At 41.6% G+C, this 17,030-nt stretch overlaps 1 protein-coding gene and 1 pseudogene across 1 annotated transcript in view; both read left to right on the plus strand.

The window, feature by feature from the left end:
• PARN (poly(A)-specific ribonuclease) overlaps positions 1-2,240 on the plus strand; it is a 153,469-nt gene extending 151,229 nt beyond the window's left edge. The window contains exon 24 of the mRNA XM_040356872.1: positions 912-2,240. Coding sequence (XP_040212806.1) covers positions 912-964 — 53 coding nt within the window. The 3' untranslated portion in view covers positions 965-2,240. The remainder of the gene's footprint in view (positions 1-911) is intronic.
• Positions 2,241-9,093: 6,853 nt separating this feature from the next.
• Positions 9,094-11,525, plus strand: LOC120942637 (annotated as a pseudogene).
• The last annotated feature ends 5,505 nt before the right edge of the window (positions 11,526-17,030 follow it).

Raw genomic sequence — 17,030 nt, forward strand, 5'->3', positions numbered from 1 at the left:
CCGCTAAAAATAGCGTCGCTTTACCGCCGGGATTGCCGCGGGAATCAGCCGCTAGTGGTGCGGTATTAACCCCCGCTAGTGGCCGATAAAGGGTTAATACCGCCCGCAATGCGCCTCTATAGAGGCGCATTGCGGGCGGTATTGCCGCAGTTTCCCATTGTTTTCAATGGGAAGGAGTGGTATACATGCCGCTCCTCTCACTGCTCCAAAGATGCTGCTGACAGGAGATTTTTTTGTCTCCCGCCAGCGCATCGCCTCAGTGTGAAAGCCCTCGGGCTTTCACATTGAGTCTGCAGTGAAGGAGTTTTTCAGGCGGTATAGCGTCGCTATTTTTATCGCTGTACCGCCTGAAAAACTCCTCAATGTGAAAGGGGCCTAAGTAAGAGAAGAAGGGGAGCTAAAAATGGAACCCTTCACTTTTTCAGGCCTATACCGACTTTAGTGTTTAAGGGTCATATGCAAACTTTGAGAGGATTCATGGCTTGACTAATGTGAGGAAAAATTGAGTTTCTCATGCAGTGTGACCCAGAGCATGTTGAAGAACATGGGTCTGGTCATAGTTATGATGGCAGTGCAAATTACTAACTTGCAGTAGTTTTTAATGGATTGTTGAGTGATTAGCACCTCCTGGTAAATTTTTATTACTGTCTGTGTCCACATTAGGGAGATTTTTGTGGCCATTTTCACTAGAACTTGAAAGTAAGGGAAAATCCATAGCAGAATTATCATAGGTATAGGGGGGATTCTTCAAATAAAAACGTGATTTTCAGTGAGTGAGCATTTTCCTCACTTTAAGGATCCTTATCTAAAATGGAAAATACAATTTTTGCTTCGGATATACTTTAGGATGGCAGACCCACTATAGAATTAAATAGTATTTAATTTGAATGTTTTTTATTTTTTTCTTGCAGAATTTGGGAACCACGGCTCCACTGTCCTCTTTGAAGTTCCGGAGACCTGGTAGCAGCAATGATCATATTGTAACTGAAAACTTGAAAGCCATATTTTAATTTCCTTTGTTACGTTGATGTGCCCCAGTGCAGATTATACTCTCCCTCCCTGTGACTGTATAAACTTCTTATATGATGGCATGCTTTCCAAAAAGCACAGATCATCTTGTATGATGCGCAGAACTGATTGTGCTAGGTCTAGCTTCTCATATGAAATTTCATTTCTAGTGAGCACGTGTGTAAGAATGTTGGATGGTGGTTTGCGCATCTTCTAAGCAGTCTTCTTTTTTTCCAGTAGTCTTGTTTCTGTAAAGAGTAGAACATCAACCAGTCAATGTGATTTTTTTTTTTTTGTGACGCGATGCTGATTCTTTGCTTTTTACTGGGTAAATTTGCCATTTTTGAAAAACAATGTAAACCTATCCACTTATTTATATTTCCTCTTCCTCTATTCTCGGCTTCAGATCTGTGTTGCAGGCTTTCATTTCCACTGGATTAAACCTTCATACAACAGTCATTAAATTATTGCAAGTGACTACTATAGATGGCGTAAAGTTTACTAAAACTGGAAAAGACCATCTGGAGCAGCTGTGCAGGGTAAACAATCTGCTAGTTAAGCTTTGAAATGAGAGCTAGAAGCTGACTGGTTGCCATGCACTGCCGTTTCAGAGTCCATCTGCTTCAGTCTTGGTAGATTTTTATTGGCCTGTTTCGACCCTAATTACCTGTTAATCTGTCAGTTAATTTTGCAAGTTTATTTTATATTTAAGCATATGATGCATTTATCTTTGCTTAAACCTAAAGATGTGAAAGGTGTTTTGGGTCGATTGTGAAATTTGTTACAGAACTTTAGCTATTGGAAGTGGTGCCTTTAAAGGACACTTTCTCATATGATTTGAAAATATGAAGTGAGCCAAGGCTAGTATAAAATTAATCTTAATGTCTATTCTCCTGCTGTTTGAGTAACATGACTGAAATTCCTAACACGACTATTCTTGATCTGTTTATTTCAGATTAGGGAGGAAGGTAGCTGCAAGGACTTGACCTGCGACAAACCGTTTAGATTTAGGAAATGGGAGCTAGCTGGCAATTTAGTGTAAGTCTGCCTCACAGTCGCTTCTACAGACAGCCTCAAAATATTTAAATGGGGTTCTCAGGGTATCAGTTAATCAAAAATATAAGGGTTTGGATATTTAGAAGGGGGGAAAAAAAACCTTCTGATCCCATTAAGAGCAGATCAGAATATAGTGCCTGATTTTTAAATCTGATGGGGGGGGGGAGAAACCAAAATATGCCATGTTTAAGACCCCTTTCACACTGAGGAGTTTTTCAGGCGGTATACCGCCTGAAAAACTCCTGCACTGCATACTCTATGTGAAAGCCCGAGGGCTTTCACACTGAGGCGATGCGCTGGAGGGAGAGAAAAATCTCCTGCCAGCCGCATCTTTGGAGCGGTGAGAGGAGAGGTATACCGCTCCTTCACCGCTCCTTCCCATTTAAAATGATGGGAAACCGCGGCAATACCGCCCGCAATGCGCCTCTACAGAGGCACATTGCGAGCGGTATTAACCCTTTATTGGCCGCTAGCAAGGGTTAATACCGCACCGCTAGCGGCCGTACCCTGCGACCAATCCGACAGTATAGCTCCGCTATTTTTAGCGGCGCTATACCGCCACTGCGCCTCCCGCCCCAGTGTAAAAGGGGCCTAACTCTCTTCCCACTCTGCTACCGTGTGTTCGGTTATTGGTTTCTCCTGCAAATTTCGGTAGGAAGATTTGCATCACTCGAACAGACCCAAGAATATTGCAGGGCAAGGTGGTTTCTGAGGAACTTCATATCCCTAGATCTGCAGAAAATTTAATTTGCTGGTACTAACCAATTGAAACTTTTTCACTTCTTCTCTATTCGGGCCCACAGCTAAATAGCCCTTTATAGCTAATATGACAAGCATACCCTGACCTAAAATAAGTCGCCAACACAATTATTTTCTGATGACCGTGGAGCAGGTGCGATTTGTTCCTAAATTAAGAAAACAAGTATACTCAAACCTATTATATTGCTGCTGTGATCACACATTTGTATAAACCTTTTCTTAAATTTATCATGGACTTTAAAGGGCAATCAGAGGTTTTGACTCAATTGGAAGGCTTGATAGTTTACATAAGAGAAATAACTAGCAGCGTACTGAAAAAAATAATCTGTTAATTTACGCTGATGTCAGTTGTCAAACGAAACGAGGTTGGGAAACATCTGATGAAACCCATAGGCATTGTTGCTTTTCACCTGATCAGTTTGGGACTATAGATACCTAAAGTATACAATTACTAAGCCTTGGCTACATACTCTCTGAAGGGAAGTTTTAATAGTTTTATAGCTAGGTAATCCAGATGGCCTCTAAATATAAATGGTTCTCTTCTATTAATTCCCTGGGTATCTTTTTTTTTAAACTTATGTGCTTTTTTTTTTTTTTTTTTTTTTATACAGTGGTTTGATTGGTATTATGATTTTTTTCCTTGAGGATTTTGTTCACTGGATATCACATTTGTTGTACAAGTGGGCCACACTTTTCCATCTATGCTATAAAATTGGTTTTCATGTTGGTTCATGGCACATTGGTGTGCCATATGGCAAATGTCACCCAATTGAAACAGTGCTGTTGCCACAGTTTTTTTTTACATCTTTTTCCTTTTTTGTTTTTGTAAATTTGTCTCAAATCATTTATATATGTTTTCAGTGTTTTATTTTAAGTGTTTTATTTTTAGAAGTGTGTTCACTTTTGTGTGTGAAATACAGCCCTGATGGAAGGTTGCTACACATTGTCTAGTGTTTTGTAAAACTATTATCAACTTATTAAAAAAAAAAAAAATGTTGCAACTGGCATTAGCAAATAGATCTGTTGTGATAGATATATTTAAACTAACTTTTTCTATAATGGAAATTTAAAGAAAAAGACCTAGTGTATTTCCATAAAGTAAAATTAAAGATTTTTTTGTAGTATATAACTGTGCTGTTTTATTGTTTGACGCTTCATGTGTGTGTATGCAACATTTACTTTAATCAATCTAGTAGACCAACTCCTTTTAGCTTTTTGGGAAAAATATTAGTGCCACAGCATGTTAAAAAAAAAAAAAAAAAAGTGCTCTGGTTCCAATACTCACCTCCACTCTAGTGCTGTGCCCAAATACCTTCCCAATCTATGATTCTCCTCTAGGTTGACTGACACCTAGCATTATCCACTTTACTTTGAGTGCCCAGATCATCATGGGCATATCATCATGCCAACCTGGTCCTGCATACCGCTGGTCAAGCCGACACTTGTACAGCTTTACATAAGTGCAAAGCTATACAGGAGTAAGGCCTGCCCAACACTGGTGAAGAAGCGTAGAGTCAACCTGTTATGTCTGCAGGCCAGCCAGAAGACTTCAGGATTCAATGTAATTAAGAATTTTTTGGAATAATGGGGGTGTGGGGGGTTCTGGGGACAAGAGTTGATTTCAGTCTTAAAGAACCACCCCAGCCTTTCCTCCCCAAAACTGATGCATTGTGCATGTAAATTACAACCCCAGTGTCAGCTTATGTGTAACTTGCCTCATTTAGCTGTATAAGGCTGGGTTCACACTACTACACTACTTTGATCCTACTTTGCTCTGCTACATTGGTCCTACACTGATCCTACATTGGTCCTACATTGGTCCTACATTGATCCTACATTGGTCCTACATCCATCCTACTTTCATGAACAGGATACTACTTTGATCCGACTTTGTGATAGTCTGACTTGTTCTTTGACCAATCAAAACAATCCCAGAGTGAGATAAATTCCTTTTACTGCTGCTGTAATCACAAGTCGGATGTCAAAAGTCGGATGGTTAGGACAAGGCTCCTACTTTGATCCTACTTTAATGATATTCAATGGGCTGATGTAGGATCAAAGTAGGACCAAAGTAGTACAGGGAGTGGTTTCAAAGTCGGACCGACTTGTGTAGGACCAGTTAAGACAGCTCTCATAGGGAAACATTGATTTTCACACGTCATGCTACATGAGCTCCCAATGTAGGACCGTTGTAGGACAAGTGTGAACCCAGCCTAAAGCAGGTTTCTGTGTATGTGATGTCATGCCTTCTCCTTGCTGAATTTCAGAGTTCTTTGACTTCCTGATGCCTTACTTCTCCATCATTCGTTGAGCCTCTGAAGTTTCAGGGCAGGCTATGGGAGTTGATGTGGGTGGGTCTTAGGGTTGGACCCCTTTCACACTGGGGCATTTTTCAGGTGCTTTTGGGCTAAAAAATCGCACCTGTAAAGCGCCTGAAAAATGGCTTTCCTGCAGTCTGTGTGAAATCCTGAGGGCTGGAAAATCTCTAAGTATGCCCCGTTGCATGACATTGGTGAAACCAGTTAGGGACCAGCATTGCTGGAGCAGATGCCCCTAGTTGCCAGGGGAAGAGCTTCTCCAGTGAGAGTGGGGTGGAAGCGCCAAGGGAAAGGTAAGGAAGATTTTGGTGGTAAGGGGACTTGATTCTCAGGACAGAGGGCAATCTGTCACAAGGACCTGAAACACTAAACTGTATGTTGTCTACAGGGTGCTCGAGTTTGGCACATCAATGATCTGGTGGACAGATTACTGTGGGGGTGGGGGCTGGGTTAAGACCCTGCTGTTATGGTGCATGTTGGCACCAATGACAAAGTCAGAAGATGGAGTGTCCTAAATAACGATTTTAGGGATTTAGGAGCTAAATTAAGGAATGCGACCTCCAAGGTAGTATTTTCAGAAATGCTACCGGTACCTCGAGCCACACAAAGGCAGAGGGAGATTAGGGAAGTAAACCAGTGGCTGAGGAGCAGGTGTAGAAAGGAGGATTTTGGGTTCCTGGAGAACTGGGCTGACTTTTCAGTCGATTACCAGCTCTATAGAAGGGACGGAAAGATCTGAGAGCTCAGATCTCCGTCTCTTCAGTTCGGAAAGTCGTTCCTTCCCTTTCACTGGACGGTGATCACGATGGATGCCAGCCTGACCGGTGGGGTGGGAAGTCTGGGGTGTTCAGTCGACATAGGGTCAATGGACAAAGGAAGAATCTCACCTGTCTATCAATATTCTGGAATTCCGAGCGATCAGGGGTGTCTACAGGGGTGTCCAGTAAGGATCCAGTAAGGATCCAATTGCACAACGCCACGGCGGTGGCGTATGTCAACCATCAGGGAGGAGCAAGAAGCTTGGCTGTAGCATCCGAGGCCGCTTACATCATGAGGTGGGCAGAACAGAGCATGCTGGCTCTATCGGCCGTATACATTCCGGGCATAGAAAACTGGCAAGCGGACTACCTCAGTCGCCAGACGATGGACCAAGGAGAATGGTTACTACACCTGGTTGTGTTTCCGCCTCCTTTGCCTAAGATGGGGTGAGCCAGATGTGGATCTCCTGGCTTCTCAACTCGGGGCTGTTTCAGCTTTGCTAAAGTTTACATGGTTTAACCATTAACATGTCTGCCTAGTCGTCTCCTAATAGACGAAACCTAACCCTACAGTCAAGAGTATAAGGAAGCTGTGACTGTCCATGGACTTCCGAGAAAAGGATTTTACGGTGAGTACAAAAATCCTCCTTTTTTTTTTTTTTTTCTTTGCCACACCTAGTTACATTTGAGTTTCTTTTAAAATAACCAAAAGGTTGCTAGAATTCATAGGACAGGTCTGACCACATCTTCTCAAAATCCTGTTCCCATGTGACACACAAACGAACACAATATTTTGAATAGTCAAAGACTAAGTTGGACAATCTCAAAGTTGGAGCAGAATCGTATCCTGTTCATTCAAGTGTCACAGGGCAAAGTCTGACAGTCGTGTTGCTACTTTCAAAAAATGAACAAAGTATCCATAGCATACTTTTACTTTGTTCAATTTGGAAAACAACACTATGCTTTTGATGCAGGCTTTAGGCTGAAATGTGTCAGAATTTTGAATGATGTTACTGCTGTAATGCTACAATAAAATTTTCTTTGGAGAAGCTGTCAGTTTGTACATGTGCTGGGTTCTCTGTGAACTCAATTAGATAGAGCACCGACCATTCTGGACACTAACCACATTATACAGTGGTAGAGTGAGTTTTCTGTAGCAACAACATTACAGGTGGTTACATTGTTTACAATACAGCTGTGGCAAAAAGTTTGGAGAATGACACAAATGTTAATTTCCACAAATTCTGCGGTCTCAGTTTTTATGATGGCAATTTTCATATACTCCATAATGTTATGAAGAATGATCAGAGGAATTGCAATTTAATTGCAAAGTCCCTCTTTTCTGTGAAAATTGACTTGATCCCATTAAAAAAAAAAAAATTCTACTGCATATGTGTGAAGAAGCCTTCAGGGCGCCCAAGAAAGTCTACCAAGCGACAGGACCATCTTCTACAGTTGATTAGGTTGTGGGATTGGGGCACCACCAGTGCAGATCTTGCTCAGGAATGGCAGCAGGTAGGTGTATGTGTATCAGCGTGCAGAGTAAGGTGAAGACTTTTGGAGAATGGCCTGGTGTCAAGAAGGGCAGTAAAGAAGCTGCTTCTCTCCAGGAAAAGCATCAGGGATGGACAGATATTCTGCAAAAGATACAGGGATTAGACTGCCGAGGAGAAGAATAATTTTCTCTGAATCCACTTTCCGATTGGGGCATATGGAAAAAACTGTCCGGAGAAGAAAAGGTGAGCCCTACCATCAATCCTGTGTCATGCCAACAGTAAAGCATTCTGTGGGCTTGTTCTTAGCCAAGGGAAGTGGGCTCACTCACAATTTTGCGTCTGAACCCAGCCATAAATATAGAATGGTACAAAAAACATCCTCCAAGAGAAACTTCCAAGAACAGTTTGGTGACAAACAATGCTTTTTCAGCATGATGATGCACCTTGCCATAAGGCAAAAGTGATAACTAAGTGGCTTGGGGAACAAAACCTCAAGATTTTGGGTCCATGGCCAAGAAACTCCCCAGACCTTAATCCCATTGAGAACTTGTGGTCAATCCTCAAAAGGTGGGTGTAGAAAAAAAAGTCTGACAACAAGCATTGATTATGGAAGAATGGGCTGCTATTAGTCAGGATGTGGCCCAGAAGTTGACTGACAGCATGTTAGGGCGAATTGCAGAGATCTTGAAAAAGAAGGATCACCCCTCGCTTTACACTATTTGTCCTGCACAATCAATACTCTCATTTTAACCCAGCTACTATAGAGGACACTAAACTTTTTTTTCTAATGCCCACCTTACCACCTGCCCCCTGGACCATGTTCCATCCCAAATAAGGATGAGCTCTGGCGTGTTCGCATAGAACACGTGCAGGGCCCGCCAGGAAGTGTGCACGGCACTGTGCTAATCACAGCCAGGGAGACATTTCACGATCTCTGCAGCTGAGCATCGGGACAATGTCTCCCTGGCTGTGATAGCACAGCGCCGTGCACACTTTCTGGCGGGCTCTGCACGTGTTCTATGCAAACACGCCAGAGCTCATCCTTAATCCCAAATATGGTCACCCTCTGACTCTATCCTACACTTTTTAATTCATAACTTCAACTTTTCCCTCTCTACTGGCATCTTCCCCAACCCTCTAAAACATGCAGTAGTCACTCCCATACCAAAAAAAGGCCTCCCTTGACCCCACCAATCTTAACAACCTAAGACTCCTCTCCCTACTCCTTTTTGCCTCCAAACTCCTTTAACATTTAGTCTACAACCGACGGAGTGTCCACCTCATTGAGAATAACCTTCTTGATCCCTTTCAATCTGGATTTCATCCACAGCACTCCACAGAAACTGCTCTCCAAAAGGCTCGTACACACGATCGGATATTCCTACAACAATTGTGTGATGGATGGGTTTTGTCGGATAATCTGACAGTCTGTATGCTCCATGAATGTTGGATAGCCATGCTCTCAAATTGTCCGACAACAAATGTGTTCCATCATATTATCTAATCGTGTGTGTACACAAGTCCATCGGACTAAAATCCAAAGTACAAACACGCATGCTCTAAACCAATGCCACCCCAAAGGGTGGTGGTAAAGTGCTGAAAAACCATGTAGTTGTCTGTATGTTGGCTGAAAAAGTTCTGCTGTCTGTATGCAGAACAAGTTCGTGGCCAACGCCCTTCGGACAAAAATCTACGGATTTGTCCGATGGAAATCCGATCGTGTGTACGAGGCTTAAGACTCACAAAGGGCTTACTAACAGCTAAAACCAACGGTCGTCATTCCGTACTCTTACTCTTTTACCTCTCTCCGCTGCCTTTGATACAGTTGACCACCCCCTCCTCCTCAAAAAACTCAATTTGGAGTGGTGTGAATACAGAGGCGGCGGAGAAGGACTGTTGTATCCTGCTGAAGTCAAGCTCTTCCCATTGTAACAGATGGAGATCTTTGAAAAGAGGTGCACTTCCAGCTTTGTTGAATTCTGCTGGAGTTGTACCTGTTGCAGATGGCAATATTCAGGGATCTTCGAGACTTGTGTTTGTCTTGCATTCCTTTTTATGTAAATGGAGTATCTTAAAGAATCAATACTGGAGCCAGAAGCTACCGCTACCGTGCAATCTTTTACAAAATGATCCAACAGATGAAAAACTTGAATTAAATATCGAGGGCTTTTCTGAAGAAAAAGGCGACACCAATGCACGGTGAGCTATGCAACCAGGAGATGGACACTCAGGATGAAGAACAGAAACCCACAGAAAAGCACATGTCTATTCAGAAAGAGTTATCCCACCTTGAGGATCTAGCTAATCAAGCTGATGGTCTGAAGAAGCCATATATTTAGGTCTTGTCACATCAATAAGCTTCTGAGTCACCTGCAGAACTTGCATTGGAAAGTCTGTTGAAATTCAAGGCTACATAATGCGCATTTGTTTGCCACGAAATACATCACAAAACGAAAATAAGTTGCCCAGTACTAGTGCTCACTACCATTGTATCATCTGTTCTGCAACTGTCGCTCGAAGAGGAACAAATAAGACACATCCAAATCCCATGTCGAGAAGGAGGAAACTCAAGTAATGCCCTCAGCCAGTAGTAGACCCTAGAAAATTTTACACTAATCGAACAGTGAGGTACAAGTTCTTCCGAATTGCAACACGCCACAAAAATCCAGGACTTTCTTTAATCCAGTAATGCAGACTAACGAACAGCTGATCTTTTGTGCCATGGCAGTGTTGCCAGAAGAACGAAAACCTCTGGAAATTCCTGGATGCTTTAAGTGCTACAGGCATCATGAAATTACAATGGGCAAAGAACCTTGGGAATTTCGTGAAAGTGACACTTAATGACAGTGACCGCTCAACCGCTATCATTCAGGAAAACTGTCAACTTAGAGATGAAGGTGTTAATGAAAAGTAAAGAGAAATCTGAAACGGTGGTTATAGACAAAGATGTGGAAGAATTTGTGAACATAGTAGAAGTTACACAGACGAATGCCAATGTCCTAATGCATACAGTCTTTTGATTCAATACATTTGAACCCCTTTGGGACATCTGTGAATTATTTGGATGGAGCATTTCGAAATATCAGAAACCTGGGTATTGTATCTGTGACCTCAACTGATACTGGATCTCTGTATGCCAAAACTACATGTCGCAAAACACCACTATGGTTGCAACATCATTAGGACAGAATGCTTTAAAGAGCTGGCAGTGTGGATTGTCCTGGCTGCTATTGGTGTAATCAAGGCATTGAGGTATTGCTCACGGACGCTTTGGAGCATTTTGTCCTGGTGATAGTGTGGGTTCTAAGAGGTTCTTCACTAGCTGATGAGAGTCTAAAAATGATCAGTAACCTTATTCATTGCCATTGGTGTAAGATTCTTCCAAAAGGAAGGAACTATGCTTAAAGAAAATCCATATAAACAGCTGTGATCGCCATGAAAGTATGTCTGGAAAATCGGCGGCCTTGCTTGGCCCAATGTGGTCTGGCTCCCTGGTTAAACACAGGCTTTCTGAGAAGAATGCTGTACGAAGCAACATCCCGAGGCATTGGGAAAATCCACACACTGCTGAAGAACCTCACATGTGAATCTGAATGCTCAACTGTCAAACAGTTTTCTGTTCATCCCACTCTGTACAGTCAAGAAGAAAGTTCCAGGTGCAGATGTATTGTCAGACCCTGGTGGAAGAAAACGACAGGACATAAACACAAATGTTTCTAAAGGTCTAAAGAATGATACTCTAGCAGAACATCCTCCATTTTATTATAGCATTCACAGACATGCAATTTGTGGCTTGAACATACCAAAATAAAATAAAATATTGCAGTTTCTCTCAGCAGCTGAATTTCTGGTGATCCAAACACATTTTTGATCCAATAGGAATCTGAGCAAATGTTCCATTGGTAACATTTAAAGCAATTCTTGAGAAGAACAGCGCTCTCTCATACTTCACAGTCTGGTAGCTGCAAAGATACCCTAGAGACAATAACCGAAGAATCACACACTGAAGAGATGGCCTCTCTGTCCAATGTGATATAGCATCCACATCTTTGAATGAGGAAAGATCTGTCATTCTTTTAGACTGGATTCACACGTAAGACTAAATGATGCAACTTTCATACATACTGGTTTTCATTTGGACCAACCTGTTATGCAACAAAGCTGACCATAATAAATAGTGTAATATATATAAATATATATATATATATATATATATATATAGTAAGGGGTGAGTAGCACTGAAAATATTAGTGTGCTCAAATGCTCCACCTTCTATAAACCTAACATGTAATAGTTACACAGGAGTATAGTCATAGCAAACATAGTGCAATACATTTATCAGGTATACAGGTGAATAGTGTGAAACGGTACACAGAAAACATCAGCGCACAGCATAGTTTGCTCTAGTCAGTGCGTAGGCACTGTCAGTAATCGGACCATAATATTCCTATTACGAGTTGTGCCCTAGGGGGCAGGTGGTATGGTACTATCTGAGGTAACGCAGAAGTTCAATATTTTGGAGAACTTCTTTGGTCATCCTCTAGCTTCCTATGTTAACTTATATAGTGGTAATGCTTGATTGATAATGGTAAGCCAGAACTTTTATAGTCGTTGCGGATTGGGATTTCTAGTGCATGGTTATCGGGTTTTTTTTTTTTTTAGCATAAAACATCACCATGCGTATAAAGGATTGCACATTTTTGGACAATGCTTCGTCAACCTATCCCAGCAGACATCTAAGAGGATTGCAAATGTTTGGTATCTCAGCTACAGAGCTGGTGAAGGCTGTAACATCTAACCAAAATTTCCTGATCGGAGCACATTCCCACATCAGATGAAAGAACATGCCATCGGCCATTCCACATTGAGTGCACACAGTAGTGGATAATCTCTTCAGTCTATATAATATGGTCTGGATCACCTTATCCCTTGAGGAGATGAAGGAGGGCACCTGAAGCCATCCACAACTCTGCCCCCAGCTACATCACTAACCTAGTCTCAAAATACCAACCAAGCATCTATTTGGTCCTCCCAAGACCTCCTGCTCTTTAGCTCCCTTGTCACCTCCTATCATGCTCGCCCTCCAGAAGTTTCTCAAGAGCTTCTTCCATCCTATGGAACTCCCTATCACAATCTGTCCGACTGCCCCCCAATCTATCCATCTTTAGACAATCCCTGAAAACCCTTCTCTTTAACCACTTCAGCCTCAGAAGGTTTGGCTGCCCAATGACCGGGCCATTTTTTGCGATACGGTACTGCATCACTTTAACTGACAATTGCGCTGTCGTGTGACGTTATACCCAAACAAAATGTACGTCCTTTTCCCCACAAATAGAGCTTTCTTTTGGTGGTATTTGATCACCTCTGTGGTTTTTTATTTTTTGCGCTATAAACAAAAAAAAGAGCGAAAATTTTGAAAAAATAACACTTTTTGCTATAGTAAACATTCCAACTTTAAAAAAAATATATATTTTTCCTCAGTTTAGGCCCATATGTATTCTACATATTTTTGTTAAAAAATCGTGTATATTGTTTTTATTTTTATTTTTTTACTAGTAATGGCGGTGATCTGCGTTTTTTTTTTTTTTTTTGTATTGCGGCGGACAGTTCGGACACCTTTGACACATTTTTGGGACCATTGACATTCACAGAGCGATCAGTGCTATGAATATACAATGATTACTGTGTAAATGTCACTGGCAGGGAAGGGGTTAACACTAGGGGGGCGCTCAAGGGGTTAACTGTGTTCCCTATTGTGTGTTCTAACTGTGGGGGGATGGGACTTGCTATAGGAGATGACAGATCGTGTTGTCTACTATGTAGAAACACACACTCTGTCTTGTCTCCTCAGACAGCACAGATTTGTGTGTTTTAAACACACAAATCCCCATGCTGCCGCTCGTGCACATGATCACACCCGCCGGCAACACGCATCAGTTCCCCGCCGTGCTGAGACACCCTCTGGTGACTCTCCTGGGCGAAGCCGTATATGTACGGGATTTCGCCCAGGAGAGACATTCTGACTCGGTATATCTGCGTGAGCAGGTCGGGAACCCGTTAAAGAAGCCTATACTGATTCTAATACACTTTTTTACATTCTCAATCGGCTCATTCCCCACAGCTATTACCTTTTGTAGCAATTGACACTCCCTCATAGATTGTAAGCTCTAACAAGCAGGGCCCTCTGTACCAAATTGTAATGTAACTGTAATGTCTGCTTTTGTTAAGTGCTGCGGAAACTGTGCTATATACTGTAATACCTATATAATCGTAACATCTAACAAAAAGTTCTAAAAACACAAGCAGCCGACTTTGTGAAAATGATTTGTCATTCTCAAAACTTTTGGCCATGGCTGTGTACAGTATGTATGCTGGAAAGCAAAAACACTGGACATGAAATATGAACAAAAAATATCCCTCATTACTGTTTCAGTTTAGAGCACTAAGTGTCATCTCTTCTGCTGCCTCGTTCCTCTGCTATCGACTTGAGTCACTTCTAACAAGTTTTTCTATATTGAACAGATGGAAGATTTGACTGCTACGATTCGGGATAAATCTGAGGAACATAAGACCAGGTGGTTTTATTAGAACCTTTTTTGTATACCTCCGCTATACATAGTCTGGCCTTATTAATTATCAGAAGCTTTAACCTTAAATCTAACCTTCACACTGCTCGATGAGCTGCGTGCGCTCCTCATTCCCTAGGTGGGATCTCGCCCCTTTTCCCTAAAACCCCCCCCTTTTTTTTTTTTTTCTCTCCCTCTCTCTTTTTCTTTCTTTCTTCCTTTATTTGCCCTCCCCCTCGATTTGCTTTTTCCTATGTGATTTAAAAACTGGTATGTTTCGACCCCAGTGGGATAACCCCACGTACCGATAACTGTATTTTTTAAGGATAACAGGACTTGCCCCTACTGAGATTATACAACCCGTCTACACAAATCTATATTCTTACACATCCTAGATATCTGGTTACCCTGCACATCTACAACTCTATTCTCTTGGAATTATCCTGAGAGTCCTTTCCTTTAGTAAGATGCAATTAGACTTCTTCTCACTGAGATCTGCGGAGTGCAACTTCAGCTCCCCACCCTCTGCTTTCTAAAAGCTTAGATGAGCTGTATAAATTCTGCATTTTGAACAGCTGTAGAGAAGAGATCTGCAGATAAACGGGTACAGCTTACATGGGGGATATGTTTAATCTCTGTGTATCACCTGAGGCTAGTTGCTTCACTGGTTATTTGTAAGGGTTTACAACCACTTTAACATATCTAGAATCTCCCTTGTGTGTTTTATTTTTTTATAATGGATTAAAATTGGACTTACTTTAGTTAACCTATGTCTTATTCCAGTCCTGGGGAATATACTGAGGTGGTAAATCAAAGGCCTATTAAACACTAGTGATCCTATTGCTGGCAGAAACCCACCCGTGATATAATTGCTAGAAAGCCAAAAGTACAAATGTGGCGCTGGAAGTAAATCTTCAGTAAAAAAAATTGACACTTGGGTTTGGCTGATCTGCAAAACTGGCCTCCCCCAAGAAGTGTGGGTCACCAAATTCTCCAAGTTTAGGACATTTTTTTTCCCAAAATACATTGGCTGCCTTCTTGTTGCCACCTTTAACCACTTACGGACCCCCCACTGTATATATACGTCCTCTTTTTAAACATGGATATCTCAGTAACGGCAGCAGCTGCTGCCACAACTGAGATATCCATGTTTTCAGCTGGCGGCCGTGTAAACGATAACGGCGGTCTCCGCGGCGGATTCGCCGCGAGATCGCCGTTATCGGTGGCGGGAGAGGGGCCCCCCCCCTCCCGCCGCTTTTCCGCGCCCTCCGCCGCTTACCGGTGCCGTCGGTAGCGGCGGAGGAGATCCGATGCTGCCGCCTGGAGAGTGAGGACTTGAGTGAGGGCAAGATGGCCCCCACCCGTCCTCATAGCTCTGCTGGGCGGAAGTGACGTCAAAACGTCAGTCCCGCCCAGCCTCTTAAAGAGACAATTTTTTTTCTGTCATTTTTTTAAATGACAAATTTTCCTTTTTTTTTTTTTTTTTTGCATTTAAGCCTAAATATGAGATCTGAGGTCTTTTTGACCCCAGATCTCATATTTAAGAGGACCTGTCATGCTTTTTTCTATTACAAGGGATGTTTACATTCCTTGTAATAGGAATAAAAGTGATCATTTTTTTTTTTTTTTTATATTTTAGTGTAAAAAATAATAAAATCAATAAAATTAAATAAGAAAACAAAAAAAAAAATTTTTTAAAGCGCCCCGTCCTGACGAGCTCGCGCGCAGAAGCGAACGCATACGCGAGTAGCGCCCGCATATGAAAACGGTGTTCAAATCGCACAAGTGAGGTATCGCCGCGATCGTTAGAGCGAGAGCAATAATTATAGCCCTAGAGCTACTCTGTAGCTCAAAAAATGCAACTTATAGAATTTTTTAAACGTCGCCTATCTAGATTTTTAAGGGTAAAAGTTTGACGCCATGCCACGAGCGGGCGCAATTTTAAAGCGTGACATGTTGGGTATCATTTTACTCGGCGTAACATTATCTTTCACAATATATAAAAAAATTGGGCCAAATTTATTGTTGTCTTATTTTTTAATTCAAAAAAGTGAATTTTTTCCAAAAAAAGTGCGCTTGTAAGACTGCTGCGCAAATACGGTGTGACAAAAAGTATTGCAATGACCGCCATTTTATTCTCTAGGGTGTTAGAAAAAAAAATATATAATGTTTGGGGGTTTTAAGTAATTTTCTAGCAGAAAAAAATGTTTTAGTCTTGCAAACACCAAATCTGAAAAACACCTGAGGTCTTTAAGTGGTTAAAAAAACAAATGGGCTCCTAGGCATATTGTTTGGCACTCATTTTGGCTCAACTACACTAGGATTGCTAGATAGGGGGAAAAAAGCACCTGCTTCGACTGCTTTACTCCTTGCTGGCTGAACCAGTTTCACTAGCAAAAAATGCTTTTTGAGCTTACTCTGGAATTTGATGATATCTTGGCTGCTTGTAGAAACTTCCACAACTGTCTTTGAGGTAGGTTGAAAATTCCTCACTTTACATTATTACTACTTAATTGTCCATGTGCTTTATAATACTATATCATTAATTTGAGTTCTTCCTACAAAAAACACATTCTTGCAGCTGCCTTCTAGGGGATGACTGAGGCCTGTGGGTTGTTTTTAGATGGTTGTCATACTTTTGGTCAAGTAACCTTGCCAAAGAGGAGGCAATGGAATGCAGCCCCAGCACTGTAACTTCTGCAGAAGTAAAAGTGAAAAGAGGCCTGGTTTACTTAAATTTAAAGCAAAAAACTATTTTCAGGTATTAAATTATATTTCATACACCTGTGGTTTGTAGCTGGTATGCTGGGAGTTTTTGTGGTATTCACTGCACCTTATCAGTGCTTCCTATGGTGTTTCTGATCTTTTTAGGATTCCCAGCTTAGGATCTACTTCTGCTATTTTTTTTACAGTGGATACACAAAGTCTACACACCCCTGTTAAAATGTCAGGTTTCTGTGATGTAAAAAAATTAGACCAAGCTAAATCATTTCAGAACTTTTCCACCTTTTATTGTGACCTATAAACTGTACAACTCAGTTGAACAAAAAACTGAAATCGTTTAGGTGG

This window comes from Rana temporaria, chromosome 6, assembly GCF_905171775.1.
Source record: "Rana temporaria chromosome 6, aRanTem1.1, whole genome shotgun sequence".
NCBI lineage: Eukaryota > Metazoa > Chordata > Amphibia > Anura > Ranidae > Rana > Rana temporaria.